Raw genomic sequence first — 17620 nt, 5'->3', positions numbered from 1 at the left:
GATGGATGCGCAAGATTGTTACCGGTGCCGGGCATAATGTGTAAGTGCGAGTGAAATAGCATTTAATACTTTGGTTGAGTAATGTCCTTTGATCGAGCCGTACATATCGGCCCCAAGAGTTTTAGCTTTGACATTAATGAACCAAAATGCCAGCCATTGAAAATAAATCAAAGCGGCATAATGTGTAAGTGCGAGTGAAATAGCATTTAATACTTTGGTTGAGTAATGTCCTTTGATCGAGCCGTACATATCGGCCCTAAGCTTTGACATTAATGAACCAAAATGGCAGCCGATTGGATCCGCGCGCGTTTACCAATACTGGCAACATTCATTTCCTGAAGAGAAGCAAAGCAACGTGGTAGTAAGTATGAAAATTTCTAAATTTTTTTAATCAATATACATCATAATTTTCCTTTCCAGATGAACAATTATACGTTTAATTTCGGCGTCGGCGGCGGAATAGGCGGCGGCGACAGAGGAGGCCGCGGTGGTGGAGGCGGCTGGCGAGGATCACGCGGTGGTGGAGGCGGCTGGCGAGGATCACGCGGTGGTGGAGGCGGCTGGCGAGGATCACGCGGTGGTGGAGGCGGCTGGCGAGGATCACGCGGTGGTGGAGGCGGCTGGAGAGGAGCACGCGGCGCCGCCAGAGGAGCACGTGGCGGCACAGGCGGCGCCAGAGGACCACGCGGCGGGACTGCTCCCGACCCCCAAGGGCTGGATAGGAAGGAACGCTGGGCCTTGGCCCAGCTAGCAGTCCAAATGGGTCATCCCGAGTTCCGGGATACAATTTTGGCGTTGCCGAATAGGGCGCCAGCTGCCGCTCCCGCGCCTGCCGGGCCGGTAGGCGCGGCAGGCCTCGCCGTAACTTCCGGGCCGGCAGGCGAGGCAGTCGCCGCCGTTCCTGCCGGTCCAGCAGGAACAGAAAACCAAGACATTAAAATGTGAAAGGATAAAAAATTTAAATAAATAAATTTAAAAAGACACAAGAAGAACACACTCACAAAACAGTGTTTCATTACATTTTACCTATATTATTATGTGTACAGTTCGACAGTTACAGTTTTATATTCTCAGCTTTACATATTTTATACATTTACCGATCGCTTCTATGGCAGCTATATCATATAGTCCTCCGATTTTCATAAAATTTTTACAAAAATTCTGAAATAATATAAAATGGCAATATCTAAAAAATTGTGCAAAAATGTTGAAAAACAGCAAAGTTATAAATTTTTTTCGAAAAATATATCGAACATTTGTATGGCAGCTATATGATATAGTCGTCCGATCTGGCCCGTTCCGACATATATAGCAGTGAGAGTATATAGAAGACTATATGCAAAGTTTCATTCAGATAGCTTTAAAACTGAGGGACTAGTTTGCGTAGAAACAGACAGACAGACAGACAGACAGACAGACAGACAGACAGACGGACAGACAGACAGACGGACAGACGGACATGGCTAGATCGACTCGGCTGTTGATGCTGATCAAGAATATATATACTTTATAGGGTCGGAAAGGTCTCCTTCACTGCGTTGCAAACTTCTGACTGAAATTGTAATACCCTGCAAGGGTATAATCCGATTTTGCCGAAATTTTGTGTGCCCTGTATATGTATGATTTTATTTTTTCTATCTAGTGTATTGAATATTATTGTCCAACTCTGAAAATCAGCATTCATAATCTGCCTAGGGATAAATAATAAACTGAGCAATTTAATAATTTATTTCGTAAGAACGGTATAATTCGTTTAATGTTTCTATTAAAAGCAATATTAAAATATAAATGATTGCCATTAATCTTTACAAATAAAAAGAACGCTAACACTTTTGCTATATTTTTGGCCACAAGCGGATACGAATGCATTAATTTAACATATATAAATTAATTAATTGTAAGAAAAGCCAAACAGTAAAGAGTTTTCAGCCATAAATTATTCAGATGGCTTGAACATTTATAAGCCGTAAATCGAAGACTATTTCCGGCTTAATTAATCGCTGGGGGAGAGTGCAGATTAAAAGTGAGATTGCGTAGATTTTGCTCGACTTAAAGAAGTTTTAGTAAAGTTCAAGTTTCTGATTTTAAGGCACAATACTTGAGTTTTCCACGCTCACGCACGTTCACCAACCAAGCCCCAGCTCCGGTTTTTCCCGCCCCACCTGCGATTTTCCGCGACCGCTTGCCCTTCGGTGACCTGAGAACTTTCCGGTATTTAATATACACGCAAGTACTCAAGGGGGCTGGGGGATGGGGGGTTGGTCTGGCAGGGAGTGGGGGCCTCCCTGCACGCAGATACAATTAAAATCGAAACGAGCCAACAATGCAAACTGGCGAGCAAACAGGCGAAACAGCGAAACACAGCAATGGAAACGAGCAAATAATGAAGTGGATAAAGTTTGCTGAAACATTGAGTTTTCGAACCGAGCCCCAAATACGAAATTGAACCAAACCGAATGGAATCTGAAGGCGAAGGTGGAGAGGAGAGCAGGAGGAGCTGAGGCTGAGAGTTGGGGGCTGTAGCTGGAATAGGAATAGGAATACCGATGCGATGGAGGGAAACCTATTTTGTGTATAATTCAAGGTATCACGGAAGGGGGAAAAGCGTGGCGAAACAACATGGGAAAACTTTTGTAATTACAATAAAATTTTCACAAATAACTTGCAATTGTTTGTGTTGGGCGAAGTTGGGCCAAGCTACGGTGCGGGGGCGGGTTAAGGAGTGACTCCCCCCGCATCGCAACGAATGTGTTAATTCTGTTGTGTATACACCAGTTAGATGCCCTGGCAGCACTTTCCCCAAGATGCAGATGTGCCCAAGTGAAGGGAAAATGAAAAGAAAACACCGCAAAAAATGTGTCTCCTTGAGTTTCCTCTCCTTGAAATAAATTAAAATATAATTAATATCAAAAAATGAAAAGAAAAGAGGGTAAACAAAAACGAACTGAGCGAAACGTGGACCGGAATCGCCCCGAACTCGGTCAGAGATCCTCAAAAACCGGAGATTGCGTGCCCGGCCAATCCGGAATTGTATATGGAACATTGTTTGCAAATTAATCTTCGAAAATGTCTGAGGAGGAGCTATCCGACCTAGCCCGAAGGAGGAGAGCCCCACGAGTTGCCTAAGTATTTCTCGCTTTCTCGTCTTATTTATGAACAGAAATTGGATGGCTCATTTTTCAGACAAATATTTATGCTCCACTTGTTCGGTATGCGTGCGGAAATATTTGCTTTTAATTTTTATAAAAGTGCCAGGTTCGAGCGGCATTAGAACGTGTGCTCGTGTACGTGTGTTCGCCGGGGAATTAAAGAATAAATACGGAATGCATTCTGCAGTTAATCCACCTGCCGACAGGCAAATTGAGGTGTGGAAATGCAAAGCTTACCAGCAAACACACACGCTCACACGGGTACGAACAGGTGTAGCCCGGGTACTGCTACGGCAAAGAGAATCAACAGCAATGGGCAAATATTGGCAGCAACAATGAGGAAATCTAGTTAAACCAACCGACCGACCGGCCTCCCCAGGAAAAGCCCACCCCCAGCCCAACGGCAAACAACGTAGGCTGGATGCCGGGTACTCAAAGAAAATCGAGGGGCCGCCGCCGGGGCAGGGAATCCAAATGAAACTGAAGATTACGAATGTCTGCCTTTTGGGGAGTGGGAAGGGCAAGAGAGAGGGACTCCATCTCCAAAAATAAGAATAACGCAGTACACAAAAGCAGGAAAACAAGTGAAGCATCGTGAAGAGGGGCACACACAGAGAGAAAATCAAATAGGGAATACTTTATTAACTATTTACTGTGAAAATAATCGGAAGTCGCATTAGAACGATTTAGATTCCTGACCACCCCATTAATATCTATTTGATATAAGAATTGACATAAATAATATTGTGTCCTAGTTATATGATCTATCTATGTATATTATATACTAATATGAATCAGTACTTGTTTATATACTGTTGGTTTATAACCTCTATCTTAGATCTCTCAGATCTGTTGATATAAAAATACCGAGCCAAACGTATTTCCTAATTGTTTATCAATTTACAAGGTTTTCTTTTTTGCCATGTGCAAATAAGAACATCGAAAGGAGGGGCCTGGGGAAGGTGAGGTGTATATGCAGACCTCGATTCACGATTGATGTGGTGGATCCGGCAGGCAAGAGGAAAAGCGAGGGGCCGAGGGGACTCGAGCCTTGATGGATGGATGCAGGCTTAGCTTAGGAGCGATGTAGCTTAAGCCCGATGCTCCCAATTGAAGCTTTAAGGAAACTGGAAAAGGGAACTCGGGCAGCGGGCAGGGGACTGCCGAGGCCTTGGGTACATAACTCTCGTTGTCGTTTATTGATTTGTTTTGCTCCAAGGCAGTAGCAGGAGCAGCCCAAAGAGTGTGATACATTGCCGGAAAAGAGAGTCGCCGAAGGTGGCGACTGGCAAGGATTCCCCTTGCCTTTATTTCCGAATAAAGAATAGGAAGGTCCGAGGACACGAAATGACTTATGAAAAGATGAGGAAAGCGAATTCATCGATGCCTTGGTTGGGTTACTCCAATTCCTCCCATTGTGCCTGCTGTTCCTGTGTTAAATGTCTATGGTTAACTTCATCACATTAAATAGCTCAAAATGGTATGATATATCTACATGTTTTAAAATGACTAAAATGTCAGTTTTTTAATAGCAAACTATAAAAGATAATATACATGTTAACATATTCTTTTAACAGTCAATTCGGCCTTTCAATAAACCAATAAAGTCTACATTTTCTCTTCAGATTCGATAATGTTCTTATCTGTTGATAAAACAAAACTATAACGGAGCTTTTAAGCCATTACCTCTAAGAGTAATTATGTTTGACAATGTGAGCGAGTCCGCTGTGGACTGTACTGCTGGCCAGATATTAAAAAAAGGGCCTTGAACCATGCCGCAAATATCTGTTTCCCACTGCCAAAAGGAATGGATCTGGAGATAACCAGCGCATAACTCCATATCATATTCAACAATATTTAGAACTGGTCTTATAACGTCTGCCAAGTGAGTCTTAAATCGGTTAAATCAGTTATAATTTACTTAAGATCTGGGTCGCAGCCAGAGTTCTTCACACTGACCCTTTACCGCGAAGGAGTGCCGAGAATCGGGTCGCTTTTAGAGCCCACTCCTATCTGTCTATTCTGTATAATTATGATACATATAAAAAAATATTATCTTTTGGCCGAAATTCCTAAAGGAAGGCCATTGTCAGACGGTGGCCATCCTGGGCTCCTCTGCAACCAACTGCAGCCCTGAATAGCGAAACCGTCGAATACAACAGCAAAGCCCTGCTCTGGATGTCGAGACTGATGTCCTTTGACATCAATGTCGTGCTGGGGGTAACTAGCGTTCGACTCCGGTAATGTGGTTTGGCTTGTGAAGAAGTACCAAATTCAAGCATTTTTCTAGCTACGAGCTGTGTATTTTGGCCAAAGATTCTGCTCCGCCTTTTCGATTCTTCTATTTGGTTTGTTAGGGACTGAACGGGGGACCCCCAACTAGGGTATCCATACGCTTATTTATGATGTTTTCGTCAGAGATAACCATTTTTGTTCGTTTATCAATGAAGCCATATTGAGTATTAATTGTTGTTTCACTTTATTTATTCCTAATGGTAATTGCATGTATGGTTGGGGCTATCTACTGGGATTCTTAACGTGTTCTTATCGAAGTATTAGAGTATTTCTTGGCAATAAACTGGTCGCGCGACGCTCTGCGCACAGTCTTTCCATTCAGATTCGATGGCAGTTCATTGGTGAACTGGACTCCGGCATGGAGCTGCTTGTGCACTCCAGGCAACCGCTGGGCCACATGGTCCACGATCTCTTGGGCACTTATAATTGCACCCTTTCTTCTGACCACCAGGGCACCAGCATCGTCGTCCGTCAGTTCATTGGGAATGCCGATCACACACACCTCCTGCACCTCGTTAAGCTCCAGGATTACGTTCTCGATCTCACTAGGCCAGAAGTGGACGGCTTGATACTTGAGTATTTCCTTGCAGCGGTCGACAATGTAGAGCAGGTTCTGCTCGTCGACGTATCCCAGGTCGCCGGTGTGGAACCAGCCCTCTGTGTCCTGCATGCTCTCAGTCGCCTCGTGATTCCCAAAGTACCCTTTCCACACTCGTCCTGTGTGCACCTGTATCTCACCCACCTGGTTCTGCTTCAGATTTCTGCCTTCTTTGTTCACGATGCGCACCGCCACTCCCGGAAGTAGCCTTCCCCCGGGATTACCTGGTTGCAGACCCACGCAAGTCGCCACGGTGCCCGTCTCAGTAAGCCCATACATTGAGAGCAGGATCGCATTATGGCAGATATCTTGGCACCTTTGCACCGTGCTCCCGGAGAGCTGACCGCCGCCATAGCTAACCTTTCTCAGGGAGGCGAAGGCTTCTGGAGTGACATCGGGGGAATTGAACACCGCCGACATGTGACGAGGCGCTAGGTAGATGAAGTTCACCCCGTGTTTATCCACAAGCTGCGCAACGTACTCCGGGGTGAAGGGTTTGTTTGTGATGATACGCGTGCCGCCCACCACAGTGCTTACGATGAAGGCCACTAGTCCAGATTGCCAGTCCAGAGCGGTCAGAGTGAACAAGATCGTGTCGCTGGTGAACAAGGACATCGGCAACAGGCTGTTGTTCGAAATACAGACCGCCTTGGGCAGGCCAGTGGTTCCCGAGGAGCACAATATGGCCACCGTCTGACCTCCTCCCTCCCTTAGCGGTTCCGGCCTGGAAGTATTCCCAGTTAGATACCATCACAGGGGTAACACCACTTCCTTACTGGTATGAGTCCTCGGTGGAAGTAGGTTCCAAGAGCGTCTTGATGCTCGGCACTCCTTCGAGGTGATCTGTCAGGATAAAGAAGTCTGGCTGCCACCCAGAGGTGGCTGAATAGACCTTCTGGTATACATTTCCATCGCAAAATATGAGGCCAGGCTTGGTTATCGATAACACATGCCTAAGGGTGTCTGCACGGAAAGAAAGCGTATATAAAATATATAATTACGATTGATCCGGGATAGAAACCTTCATCCAGCATGGGATGTGGGGTGTGAAACGGTGTTCCATTCATAAGGCAGGCCACGGCCAGGGGCATCAAGTAGGTGGTGTTTTCGCCGACTATGCCAATAACATCTTTATGAGTAAGGCCCCGAGTCCGGAGGAACTGTGCCATCCGGATTGCCCAGGTGAGCGCCTGTTCAGCTGTGACTCTGACGCCGTCGCTATCAGATATCTGAAATTGTTACTTAAATAATTTAAGCCTTTAGAGTATAGTTATATTGGGTCACTCACTTGGCAGACTTTCTTGGGCCAATTACGCATGGTGCTGAATATCAATGCCCCCAAGGAGGTGTCGTCCTTGTAAACGGACACCTGACTCTGTGGAGGACCACTCCAGACCCTCTTCTGCTCGTTGTAGCTCATTTGTAGGTGGTAACAGAGGTCTGACCAGCTTGTGAATAACTGTTCAAACAGACTAGAGCCGTGTGTATTTATATGAAAGTTGGCTCATAAAAGTTGTTATCAGTGCACCCAAAAATAGCATCACTGAAAGCTTGACTCACTCTGCAAGCCATTCAGGTTTCCCTAATAATGCTGACTGGTCACTCTTCACCTCTATACAGTAGCGCCCGAAAGTCTGCATACGCTATTTCATTTTTTTAATTTAAGAAAGGTAATAATGTAGACTTAATTTGCATTATATTATAAAACCATTTCCCAAATTGCTTATGCGGTTATGATACGGCTATGACACTGACGCATTAATTAGAGAATTCATGAGAGATTTGACAGCGCTACAGCGTTTTACACAAGTGCGAGCACGACGACTAAATGGCGTTCTAATGCATTAGAATATTTTTTTTATTCATTTCGCTGGTTTCCGATCTGAAAAAATATTACAAAATTAAGAAAAATAATGTTTTTTATGGCTAGGTTCTTGCGCTGTAAAATTAAAAAAAATAGTTTTTTTTTATTTAAAAAAAATGTAGGCATTATAGGTCAAAAACATCAATTTAAAGGTTTTTGCATTCATTTATGTGTGAATACTTCGACGTGGACTTCAGAAATTCATTGTAACGCCGCGAATGGCTGCCGTTTTTATTGTTTACCTTTTTCGATCGGTGTGACCGTAGTCGTTGTTCACGCCAGAAAGGCTCTTAATTTCTGGAGGCAGTGTGATCCCGCTACTAGCCTCCAATGATCCCGTAAGCGCTCTCCTTCTCTCCCTCTCCCTCCGGACTTTCAGTCCATAGAGCTTCCAATCCGCTCTCCCTAGCTGTAGTTTATTTGTATTGTTTAGTACCGATAACTCCTTATTTAATAAAGACATCCGACTCATCAGCAACAAGTAAAGGCTGCATTGGCAGCCAATAGCCTATATTCCACATTTATTGACAAAAGTACTTTAGTGTTAAGCGGACTCTCGACTTGAGTCGTTAATCAAGTCATAAAGCCTTTACGTGCCGTTTCCTGTACAATTTTTTCTACGTGGTTATTTATAATTAATGATCCCTTGTGACGCACTTTCTGCATATTACGCTGAGCTTTGCATCCATATTCCTAATAAAGTAAACATTACCCCAATAAACGGTGTGTTTACCCCAAGACAAATTATTTTTGGCAATGCTTAACAGTTAGCTCTGGACTTCAACGGTGAGCAGATACCAAAGCAGATCTTTAAACCATGCCGCAAATACCTGTATCCTTCTGCAAGGAGGAAAGGATCTGGAGTGGGCCGACGGAGAATTCAATATTCAAGGAAGATGCTTCATTGGGCGCAATCATATTCAACAATATGAAAAACTGGCCCAATAACGTCTGCCAAGTGAGCTCTAGTCCTTACCCAGTTGTGTTTCGAATTAATATCATTTATTTAAGATATGGGATAGCACCGGAGAGGAAATAACCTTCGGCCAAGTGCTCACCTGGGCCATTCGTATTGCCCAGTTCTTCAAGAAACGCGGTCTTAACCACAAGGACATCATTGGAATAGCCGCCGAGAATTCCAAGTACTTGATGTCCTTGGGAGTGGCCTGCACGATGAACGGAACCCCGTTCCATTCACCCCATCAAATGCTGAGCGAGGGTTTGTTGTGTAGAGAAAAGATAAAAGGATTAAGTAAATTTAAAACTCAATTTCAGACACAGTAAGACACGAGTTATCCATTACCAAACCAGCTCTGATATTCTGCGATGGAAATGTCTATGAGAAAGTCCGTTCAGCAACCTCTGGGTGGCAGCCAGAGTTCTTCACACTGACCGATCACCGCGAAGGAGTGCCGAGCATCGAGTCACTCTTGGAACCCACTTCAACCGAAGATTCTTACAGGTAAGGATTACCCTAAACTTATTCCGTATTATTTGTTATATAGAAAATAATATTTCCAGGCCCGAACAGCTGAAGGAAGGCGGTGGTCAGACGGTGGCCATCCTGTGCTCCTCGGGAACGACTGGTCTGCCCAAGGCGGTCTGTATAGCCAACTGCAGGCTGATTCCAACAGCAACTAGAACCGTGAATGGCAACTCCACATATTTCGCCTTCACCGCTCTGCACTGGATCTCAGGACTGTTGTCCTTCGCCCACAACGCAGTACTGGGGCTAACCCGCATTATGAGTCCGGAGCCATTTAATCCTGAGAACCTCTTGCGGCTTCTGAAGAAATACAAGATCGACGTATTATCCTTAATGCCTCGGCATATCAATGTGCTGATTACACATCCGAATGCCACCTTAGAAGCCTTTTCCTCGCTACGCGTCGTGATCTTCGGTGGCGGATTCACTGCCACCTCCACTCTGGAGCGATTTCAGAAACTCTGTCCCAACGCCGAGCTTGTGCACTCCTTTGCAATGACAGAGGCGGGTCAAGTAGCACTAGGGTTCGGTATCGAGAGTGGCAACAGTGTGGGCAGGCCTTATCCAGGTGTAAAAGTTCGCATCGTGGGCGACAACGGAGAGAACCTGGGACACAACGAGCTGGGAGAGATCTATGCGCTTACGGGTCGAGTGTGGAATGGATACTACGGGAATCCCGAGGCGACGGAGAGCCTACAGGACGCGGAGGGCTGGTTCCACACCGGCGACCTGGGATACTTCGACGAGCAGAACCTGCTCTATGTAGTGGACCGCTGCAAGGACAATCTCAAATACCAGAGCATTCACTACTGGCCGAGCGAAATCGAAAGCGTAATATCAGAGCTCGACGAGGTGCAGGAGGTTTGCGTGGTTGGCGTTCCCAATAAACTCACCGACGACGATGCTGGTGCCCTGGTTGTCAGGTGCAAGGGATCGACCATTAGTTCTCAGGATATCGTGGATCACGTGGCTAGGCGGCTGACTGCGGTGCACCATCAGCTTCACGCTGGGGTCCAATTCACGGACTCCATCCCTGTAAACTCCAATGGGAAAATGGTTCGCAGAGCCGCACGCGACCTGTTTATGGCCAAAAAAGCTGTTAGCCAATAGAAATATTGGTTTCGCTGAACCAAATCAATAGAAAATACATGTGATATCCCGGTGCACTCAAGGAATATTACCTTAATATCAAGGTGACAAAGATACCACTCGTACTTTATTTTTGGCGACAGTCATAAGACCTTTCGATTATCATGAAATACCAAAACAAATGCTATTTTTGAAGCCGTAAAATTTGTTATTCTTCCTGCTAGGAGTACGTCGCATATATAGATATGGAAAACTACTGACAACACTGAACCTTATCGAGTTATCGTCTTATTAGCTGAATTTTTGCCAATAAACAAGTCGCGCGACAACCTGGACTCCGGCACGGTGTTAATGGACTCTGGGCCATCGCCAGACCATATGATCCACAATCTCCTTTCATGTTTTCGCTGACAGAGCCAAAAATATTCCTATTCTAAGACCAAGATAACCATTTCTTAAATTAAAAACGCTTGAATTATTAATATTTAGTTTTAAGACAGATATGAAAATTTAAAAATTAACCCGTTGTGACTATCGCACTAATTTATAGGATTTTAACTTGTAGCGTTAGGAATATATTTACCAATAAATTAAATTAAATATTATATATATAATTTTTTGTGCAAAGGAATTCTTATTGTTATTAAAAAATTATGATAATATAATATAATATATATAAATAAAAAACAAATAAAATACTTAGTTTTGTTTGGAAACACACTTAGGTTCAATCTACGTCAAAGTTAGCCTTTGTGAGGAACCAAATGCCTCCATACAAATTAAAGTTTGTAAATACCCTGTAACAAGATACATGTAGTTGATGAATCATTGATGACAGTTCATACAAATTACTGATAAAATTACCATGTGCATGTCTTACGATGTCATCAGTGACAAACTCATTATAAATAAATCACCTTTTTATCATATCATCCACGATTCAGCAACAATTAAGACGCTGCTAACTGTATAATTTAGTTTGTAAGTGTTAGTTATAGCTTTTAATGTTCCCTCTCTGTAGTTCATATAACTCCACTGTTTTCAATATAATTTCATAAGTACTTTGTATGGACTGTCATCGATATGACAGGCACTCAGGGTCCTTGCAGATCTTAGTTAAACATACTGAAGATATCGTAATGTCTGGGATGTTCTGTTCCAAAGTAACTAAGCTAATTATATAATAAATAATTACAATTAATAATATAATAATAAATTAGGTAGCCTATTCTGTCTTGATTTTGGCTCAGTCAAAGCTGACTTCGAAAAGTTCAAGAAAGTACAATTTAAATGCTATACTTTAAATACGATTTTTTTGTTTTATTTCTTAAAATCATTTACTGTCTGTTTCATTGCTTGGCTCGCTTCGTTCATAATTGGATCCAGAACCCACCTTCACTAGTACAGCTGCGGTCGAAATAATAGTATCAGTGACACATTTGGCCTATTTAAAAATATAAAATAATTGTAAAATAAAGCTCAATTAAAGCATTTCGAATAATTTCATGGGACTAAAAAAAAAACCAATCTCTCATTGCTATTATATTGTCTTCAAGTGTATACGTATTTTTGTAATTTCGTGTAAAAAACCCGCTGAAATTCGCAAAATTTAGCAAATTGTCTTGCCAAAAAGCATTTACTAGGGAAATTGCAAGTCAAGTGATCCCAGGGGACTAGCAAGTGTAACAAGTGTTTATGCGCAATGTTCGCACTGTATGAGCAAATGTACAAATGTATGTATATAAACATCTGAGTTTGGGGAAGTTCACGTGAAAATGATATGAAAATTGGCAATGTGAAGGCGGAGAAGGTAAAAACGCAGATTAAAACTGCTAGCTCCGAGTGACGAGGCAGGCCCTCTCCCCCGGCATTTTGTAGCGCCTTGTTGTAATGTATGTATTTATATTCGCCTTTTTTATACCCTTGTAGGGTATTATAATTTCAGTCAGCAACGCAGTGAAGGAGACCTTTCCGACCCTATACAGTATATACATATGTTCTTGATCAGCATCAACAGCCGAGACGATCTAGACATGTCCGTCTGTCCGTTTCTACGCAAACTAGTCCCTCAGTTTTAAAGCTATCTGAATGAAACTTTGCATATAGTCTTCTATATACTCTCACTGCTATATATGTCGGAACGGGCCGGATCGGACGACTATATCATATAGCTGCCATACAAATGTTAAATAAATTTTTAGAAAAAAAATTATAACTTGGCTGTTTTTCAATATTTATTATTCCAGAATTTCCGTAAAAATTTTATGAAAATCGGACGACTATATCTTATAGCTGCCATAGGAACGATCGGAAAATGAATAGGAAAAAAATAATAACTTCGTTGTTTTTCAACATATTCTTATCTACTTTTAGATATGAGCTTCTTTTATTATTTTAGAATTTTGGTTAATAGTTTATGAAAATCGGACAACTATATCATATAGCTTCCATAGAAGTGATCGGTAAATGTATACAACATGTAAAACTGGGAATGTAAAACTGTAACTGTCAAACTGTAAACATAAAAGTATAGGTAAAATGAAATAAAACTCTGTTTTGTTTGTGTTTTCAGCATTATAATTTATAATATATGTATATATCAAAACCAATCTGCAAGGGTATACAAACTTCGGTGTGCCGAAGTTAGCTTCCTTTCTTGTTAATTATTATTATGAAGTCCCAGAAGCCAAATGAATTTAAGATTTAATACGTAAAATTTTAGCGTGATATAGGTTCTGCGAATAACTGTTTATTGTTAATTTTGAAAGCTTCTCTAAATCGAAAATGAGTTCGTAGTTGGATATAGGCTAGTTTTAGATAGATACGAAAAGTTTTCGTGTAAAAGAAAGCAAAGGTTAGTCGAATTCCTAAATTCCAAACTAGATGACAAAATTGATTCCAACCAGTTGTTTTACTAATTTAAATTAAATCAATGAAATCTTTTGGAGATTGAAGTAGAAACTTGTCGATATCCATATGGTGCCTAGTTTACATTATTCTTTAAAAAGCAATTACAATTAACTAAGTAAAAAAATAAAATCTATATAAGGAAACTCCCTAGAATCGATTTTAAAATATTCGCATATAAGTAAATATAATTTAGGTTCACACGTTCTGTAAAATGAAAACTTATTTACGGTTAGATAAAGTAAATTAAGAGCCAGTTCTACTAGTTTTGTACATTATGGTTAGGTCAACATCGTCCGTCTTAAGAAAATTATCATAAATACCTCCTTAGATTAGCTACAGTTCAATTAAGATTATAATTAAGTAATAATAAAAGAAAAGATTTAAACCATTAAGACATCAAACTATAACTTTTTGAAATCTGCTGATGAACCCGTGAGAGTAGGGTATCCGAAAGGGGTCACCGGAGTCATGCCTCCAAGAATGGTGATCACAGGTTGGGTGGCATACCGCGAGTATAACAACATCCGTGTTCTCGCAAACTTAGCTTTCTCTCTTTCCTTTATTTTTCTTTACTCTAAACTTTTGTCTTTCTTCTGCATTTCTTTTTCTTATGAATTTATTTGTTTTCTATTCCGGCTTAGTTCTGGTTCTGGTTTTTAAAATAATACCCCCAAAGCCGACGAGCTAGAGAAGAATACTAAAGCGTGCCCCGCAGCTCAGATCCTCGAAAACCTGCCAAATATTCTTACGTTACACTATACAATTTTTAGCAATTAAGGTATTAGTTTTACCCCCAAGCCTCGCCGCAAATTGTAAACAAAGCAGAAGAAGCCGCCGTGAAATACGTCAAACCTCTGTGTCTTTTATGAAGTTGTGTCGAACTCATACGGTGTATAACAGTTTTGCTGCTAATGTAATTCCTCTGAGAGTTCAGTAGTAGTATATGTACATATGTACGCGAGAGCTGCGTGCCGAGGGTAGCAGAGCAGCCGAAGAGACTTATATTTATACTGCTACTCATACAGCATGCTTATAATATATAAAAGGCACAACAGCCGATGAAGCTTAGAATAATTGTACTTATACTTATACGTATACCTATATTTGTACAGTTACTTATACGTCCAGCTTATACTTATACTATTGGCATGGCTCGCTTGTAAGGTATGAGAGTAGGGTTCATGGCTTATACTTGTATCTCAACTGCATAGGAACTTTTTACTTATAAAGTTACTTGAAGCAATGCTCTGATACTGAGCGCTTATACTTGCGTATACTGCTGTTTAAACTTTCCTTATACTAATGTACTTATACTTGGAACACAAGAGCAATAATCTATTTTCAAATGCAGTATATATTGCTGTTTTGTTTAATTTTGTAAAATAACATGCACAGCTAATAGGTCACGAAAAAACGTTATATTTAAATTGCTTGAAGTTTCCTCTTATAGGGCACTATACCTTCTTGTACTTCATTGACTCCCATATAAAATACATCTAGCTTGTACTAATATACTTATACCGTCTTATATTTCATAGTAGCCTTATAATCGCATACAAAACACAGCTTGCTTATACTTATACAGACAGCATATGTACCTGCTTTAATACCGAGATGAGACCAAGAGTTGTATCAGACTGCAAACCAGTTGATTCTTATACCATCAGCCAGACTTATACGCCACTGTGGGCTCTTCGGCGGCGCTTGTACTCACATGACTTGCACTTATACTTAGCCACCCCCGGACGGTCGAGTGGCCCAGTATAAGTGAGTGGCAATAAACCGGCTTGGCAGCAACAACTCAGAGCATACGCACCTTCGCAGCATGGAAGAGAGCGAGTCTGCACATCCCATGCCTCGCTCTCGGGACTCACCATACGACACACAACACCAACACACTCCGCACATCAGTTCGTTCGGTCTTCGCTGGTCCGCGTAGCTACGAGGTTTTAGTTCGGTTTTAGCTCTGATTCCGAGAGGACGCCAGGCTCTGTTTCCGTTTCCGGCCCGTTACTCGACCGCGTCGCACGGAGCCTATACCGCTCCTCCATACTCCCATACTCATACACTGCCGCACACACAACCACACTCGCCCGCACGCGATAACAACGCCAAATTATCGAGTCTGCGCCAAAAAAAAAGAAAAGAAAACACATCCAGCAAACAGCGGATGGCAAGTGCGAATCCCAGCAGTGAATCCTAGCCAAGTGGAGGTCCAAGACCACATGGATTAGCCCTATTTGACCCAAGGAATATCCGCCAGCATGGTGTAACCGGGAAGCGGCTGTCTCGGGCGCCGAAAGTCATTGAAATCCCAAGTCTCGAATCCGCATCAGACTAGTGCCGAAAGTGGTGACCCAAACACAAATGTGTGGCTTTAACAGCTGGCGCGGCAGCCATCGGTAACTGCTGCGTAGTGTTGTTTTAACCCCAAGAAACAGTTGGTTTACCCAAAAGAAAGAAATATATATCAACAGCAACAAAATGACCGTGCAACATCAGCAACACATCAAGTGGCAGCAGCATGCAACAAAGCGACGACGCTGCCGTCAGCATTGGATTAAACATCTTCAGCTTTTGGGTCTCGGTAAGTAAGCCGCCTAACCGGAGGTTAACGGAAAACGGAGAGTGGTAACCTGGGAAATGGGGTAACTAGAAGGAGTTATCTAGAAGAACGTTATCTGACAGTCCTTAGCTAACAAAAGGTCAACAAGGAGGAAGTTAGTAAGAGGAGGCATCAGAATGAGAACACTATCTGGAGGTTACTTAACAGAAGGGTAACTAGAAGAAGGTTAACCACCAGTAGCAAGAGGTAACAGCTGTTGCTCATAGGGACAGAAGGCCTTGCATTTTGCAACTTTTTAAGGCACTCTGCGGTCAAAGTGAGCAGGCGTGGCCAATCCATTTCTGATGACTTGAAACTCTCCGTTCTGTTCTGTGTTCTTGGGGCTTGAAGCTTGTAAACTAATTAATAATTACACATTATGCCTGGCAAGAACAGCACCGGACACACGTACCACAACAGCGCTCCACTTCCGCTCCAATCAAACGCATTATCGTCATCGGGACAGGTTCTTGGCTCTTGGTTCTGGTTTTGGTAGCGGGAAATGGGAGTGGAGCTGGGAGTTACCTACAGTGCGGAGCTGCACTTGCGGTCTTATCGGGCTTCCGCCCCTCAATCCCAGAGCAGCTTTGGGTCCCCGCCTCCCCGTCGAAATAACACAACTCGATACCAAACACAAACAATCGAATATAATTTACAAAATATTGTGTCGACGCCCACAGTTGGTTCGCTTTTTGGTTTGGTTTGGTTCGCTTGGGGAGCAGGTTTATTTTATTTTTTCTCTCTGGTTTTCTCATATATGAGAGCTTGGCTTGGCTTTGCATGACATTTGTGGGCGGAGAATTGGCCCTGAAATGTGAAATGGAAATGGAAGCGGATTTACAAAGGTACGCCCATCATTAAGAGCCCTGCTGATAAGGCCTGAATCAAGTAGGGTGGGTGGGTTGGAGTACAGATGGAGCCCAGACCAATTAGTAGCGGGGCACCTGACCGAAGGAAGGCCACGCTCCCAACGGCTAAAAGTGAAACCAGGAGATGCCAGGAGATACCGAAAACAACAAAATCAAACACGAATCAGAGTCAGAATCAAAATCAGAGTCGGAAGTCTATCTGGAATCCAGAATCCATCCAGCAGCCAGCATTTAGATGTATGTACATAACTTTGGGCATGTGTGTGCGTGTGTTTGGAGAAAGGAAAAAGGAAAAGCATGTATTTGTCAGCACAAAATAATCAAGGATCATAATATGTCAACAAACAGACAGGCTCGCAGGCTGGCAGGCTGGATGGCTCGCAGGCCGAGGGAGCCGAAAAACAAGCACAAGGACGACACACGAACGCAGAAAAGTTGCGTCCGTCTGTCAACTCTAGATGTGTGGCCCTGTGTGGGTGCAAAAAATGTATGCCACCAGAGCAACTGAAGCAACTGGGTAAGCTGAGGCAGCTGAAGCAGCAGCAAAAGTGTAGGACAAACACGCCGTAATGGCAGCATGTGTTGGGACAGCTGGAAAAGCGGGAAAAGCGGTGAAAAGCGGGCCAAGTCCGAGGGGGAACGAGGTCTGCAAGTCGTCGCGATTTGTCGCTTCTTTTTTGTCCCTGACAGTTGGCAAATGTAGTGAAGTGCATTGACAATACCACCAGCCAAGTACAGCTTGACCAGAGCGCCAT

General features: G+C 42.8%; 4 protein-coding genes across 8 annotated transcripts in view; 3 read left to right on the top strand and 1 right to left on the bottom strand.

The window, feature by feature from the left end:
- Positions 1–233: 233 nt before the first annotated feature.
- LOC138929073 (uncharacterized) lies at positions 234–987 on the top strand. Its single transcript, XM_070287993.1, has 2 exons — positions 234–361; positions 421–987. Exon 2 carries the CDS (start codon positions 421–423, stop codon positions 943–945), a length of 525 nt encoding a protein of 174 aa, XP_070144094.1. The 5' UTR covers positions 234–361; the 3' UTR covers positions 946–987.
- Positions 988–5633: 4646 nt separating this feature from the next.
- LOC108078552 (uncharacterized) lies at positions 5634–7592 on the bottom strand. The gene is made up of 4 exons (XM_017172469.3): positions 7331–7592; positions 7064–7271; positions 6819–7005; positions 5634–6766 (listed from the first exon to the last, which is right to left on the bottom strand). Exons 1-4 carry the CDS (start codon positions 7460–7462, stop codon positions 5683–5685), a joined length of 1611 nt encoding a protein of 536 aa, XP_017027958.1. The 5' UTR covers positions 7463–7592; the 3' UTR covers positions 5634–5682.
- Positions 7593–8317: 725 nt separating this feature from the next.
- LOC108078551 (uncharacterized) lies at positions 8318–11002 on the top strand. Of its 2 annotated transcripts, none has more exons than XM_070283314.1 (5): positions 8318–8607; positions 8678–8864; positions 8918–9125; positions 9182–9368; positions 9428–11002. In XM_070283314.1, the coding sequence occupies exons 2-5, from the start codon at positions 8724–8726 to the stop codon at positions 10500–10502; spliced, it is 1611 nt and encodes a 536-aa protein (XP_070139415.1). In that variant the 5' UTR covers positions 8318–8607; positions 8678–8723; the 3' UTR covers positions 10503–11002. The 2 variants fall into 2 exon arrangements, with proteins under 2 accessions (XP_070139415.1, XP_017027957.1); XM_017172468.3 differs by having other exon boundaries at positions 8674–8864.
- Positions 11003–15363: 4361 nt separating this feature from the next.
- The window catches only part of sns (sticks and stones), a 61065-nt gene continuing 58808 nt past the window's right edge, over positions 15364–17620 (top strand). For all 4 annotated transcript variants that reach the window (XM_017172392.3, XM_070286669.1, XM_017172391.3 and 1 more), the window contains exon 1: positions 15364–15978. In XM_017172392.3, coding sequence (XP_017027881.1) covers positions 15876–15978 — 103 coding nt within the window. In that variant the 5' untranslated portion in view covers positions 15364–15875. The remainder of the gene's footprint in view (positions 15979–17620) is intronic.

Source organism: Drosophila kikkawai, chromosome 2L (assembly GCF_030179895.1).
Source record: "Drosophila kikkawai strain 14028-0561.14 chromosome 2L, DkikHiC1v2, whole genome shotgun sequence".
NCBI lineage: Eukaryota > Metazoa > Arthropoda > Insecta > Diptera > Drosophilidae > Drosophila > Drosophila kikkawai.
The sequence above is the reverse complement of the archived record's forward strand: the minus strand, read 5'-3'. Positions and strand labels throughout refer to the sequence as shown.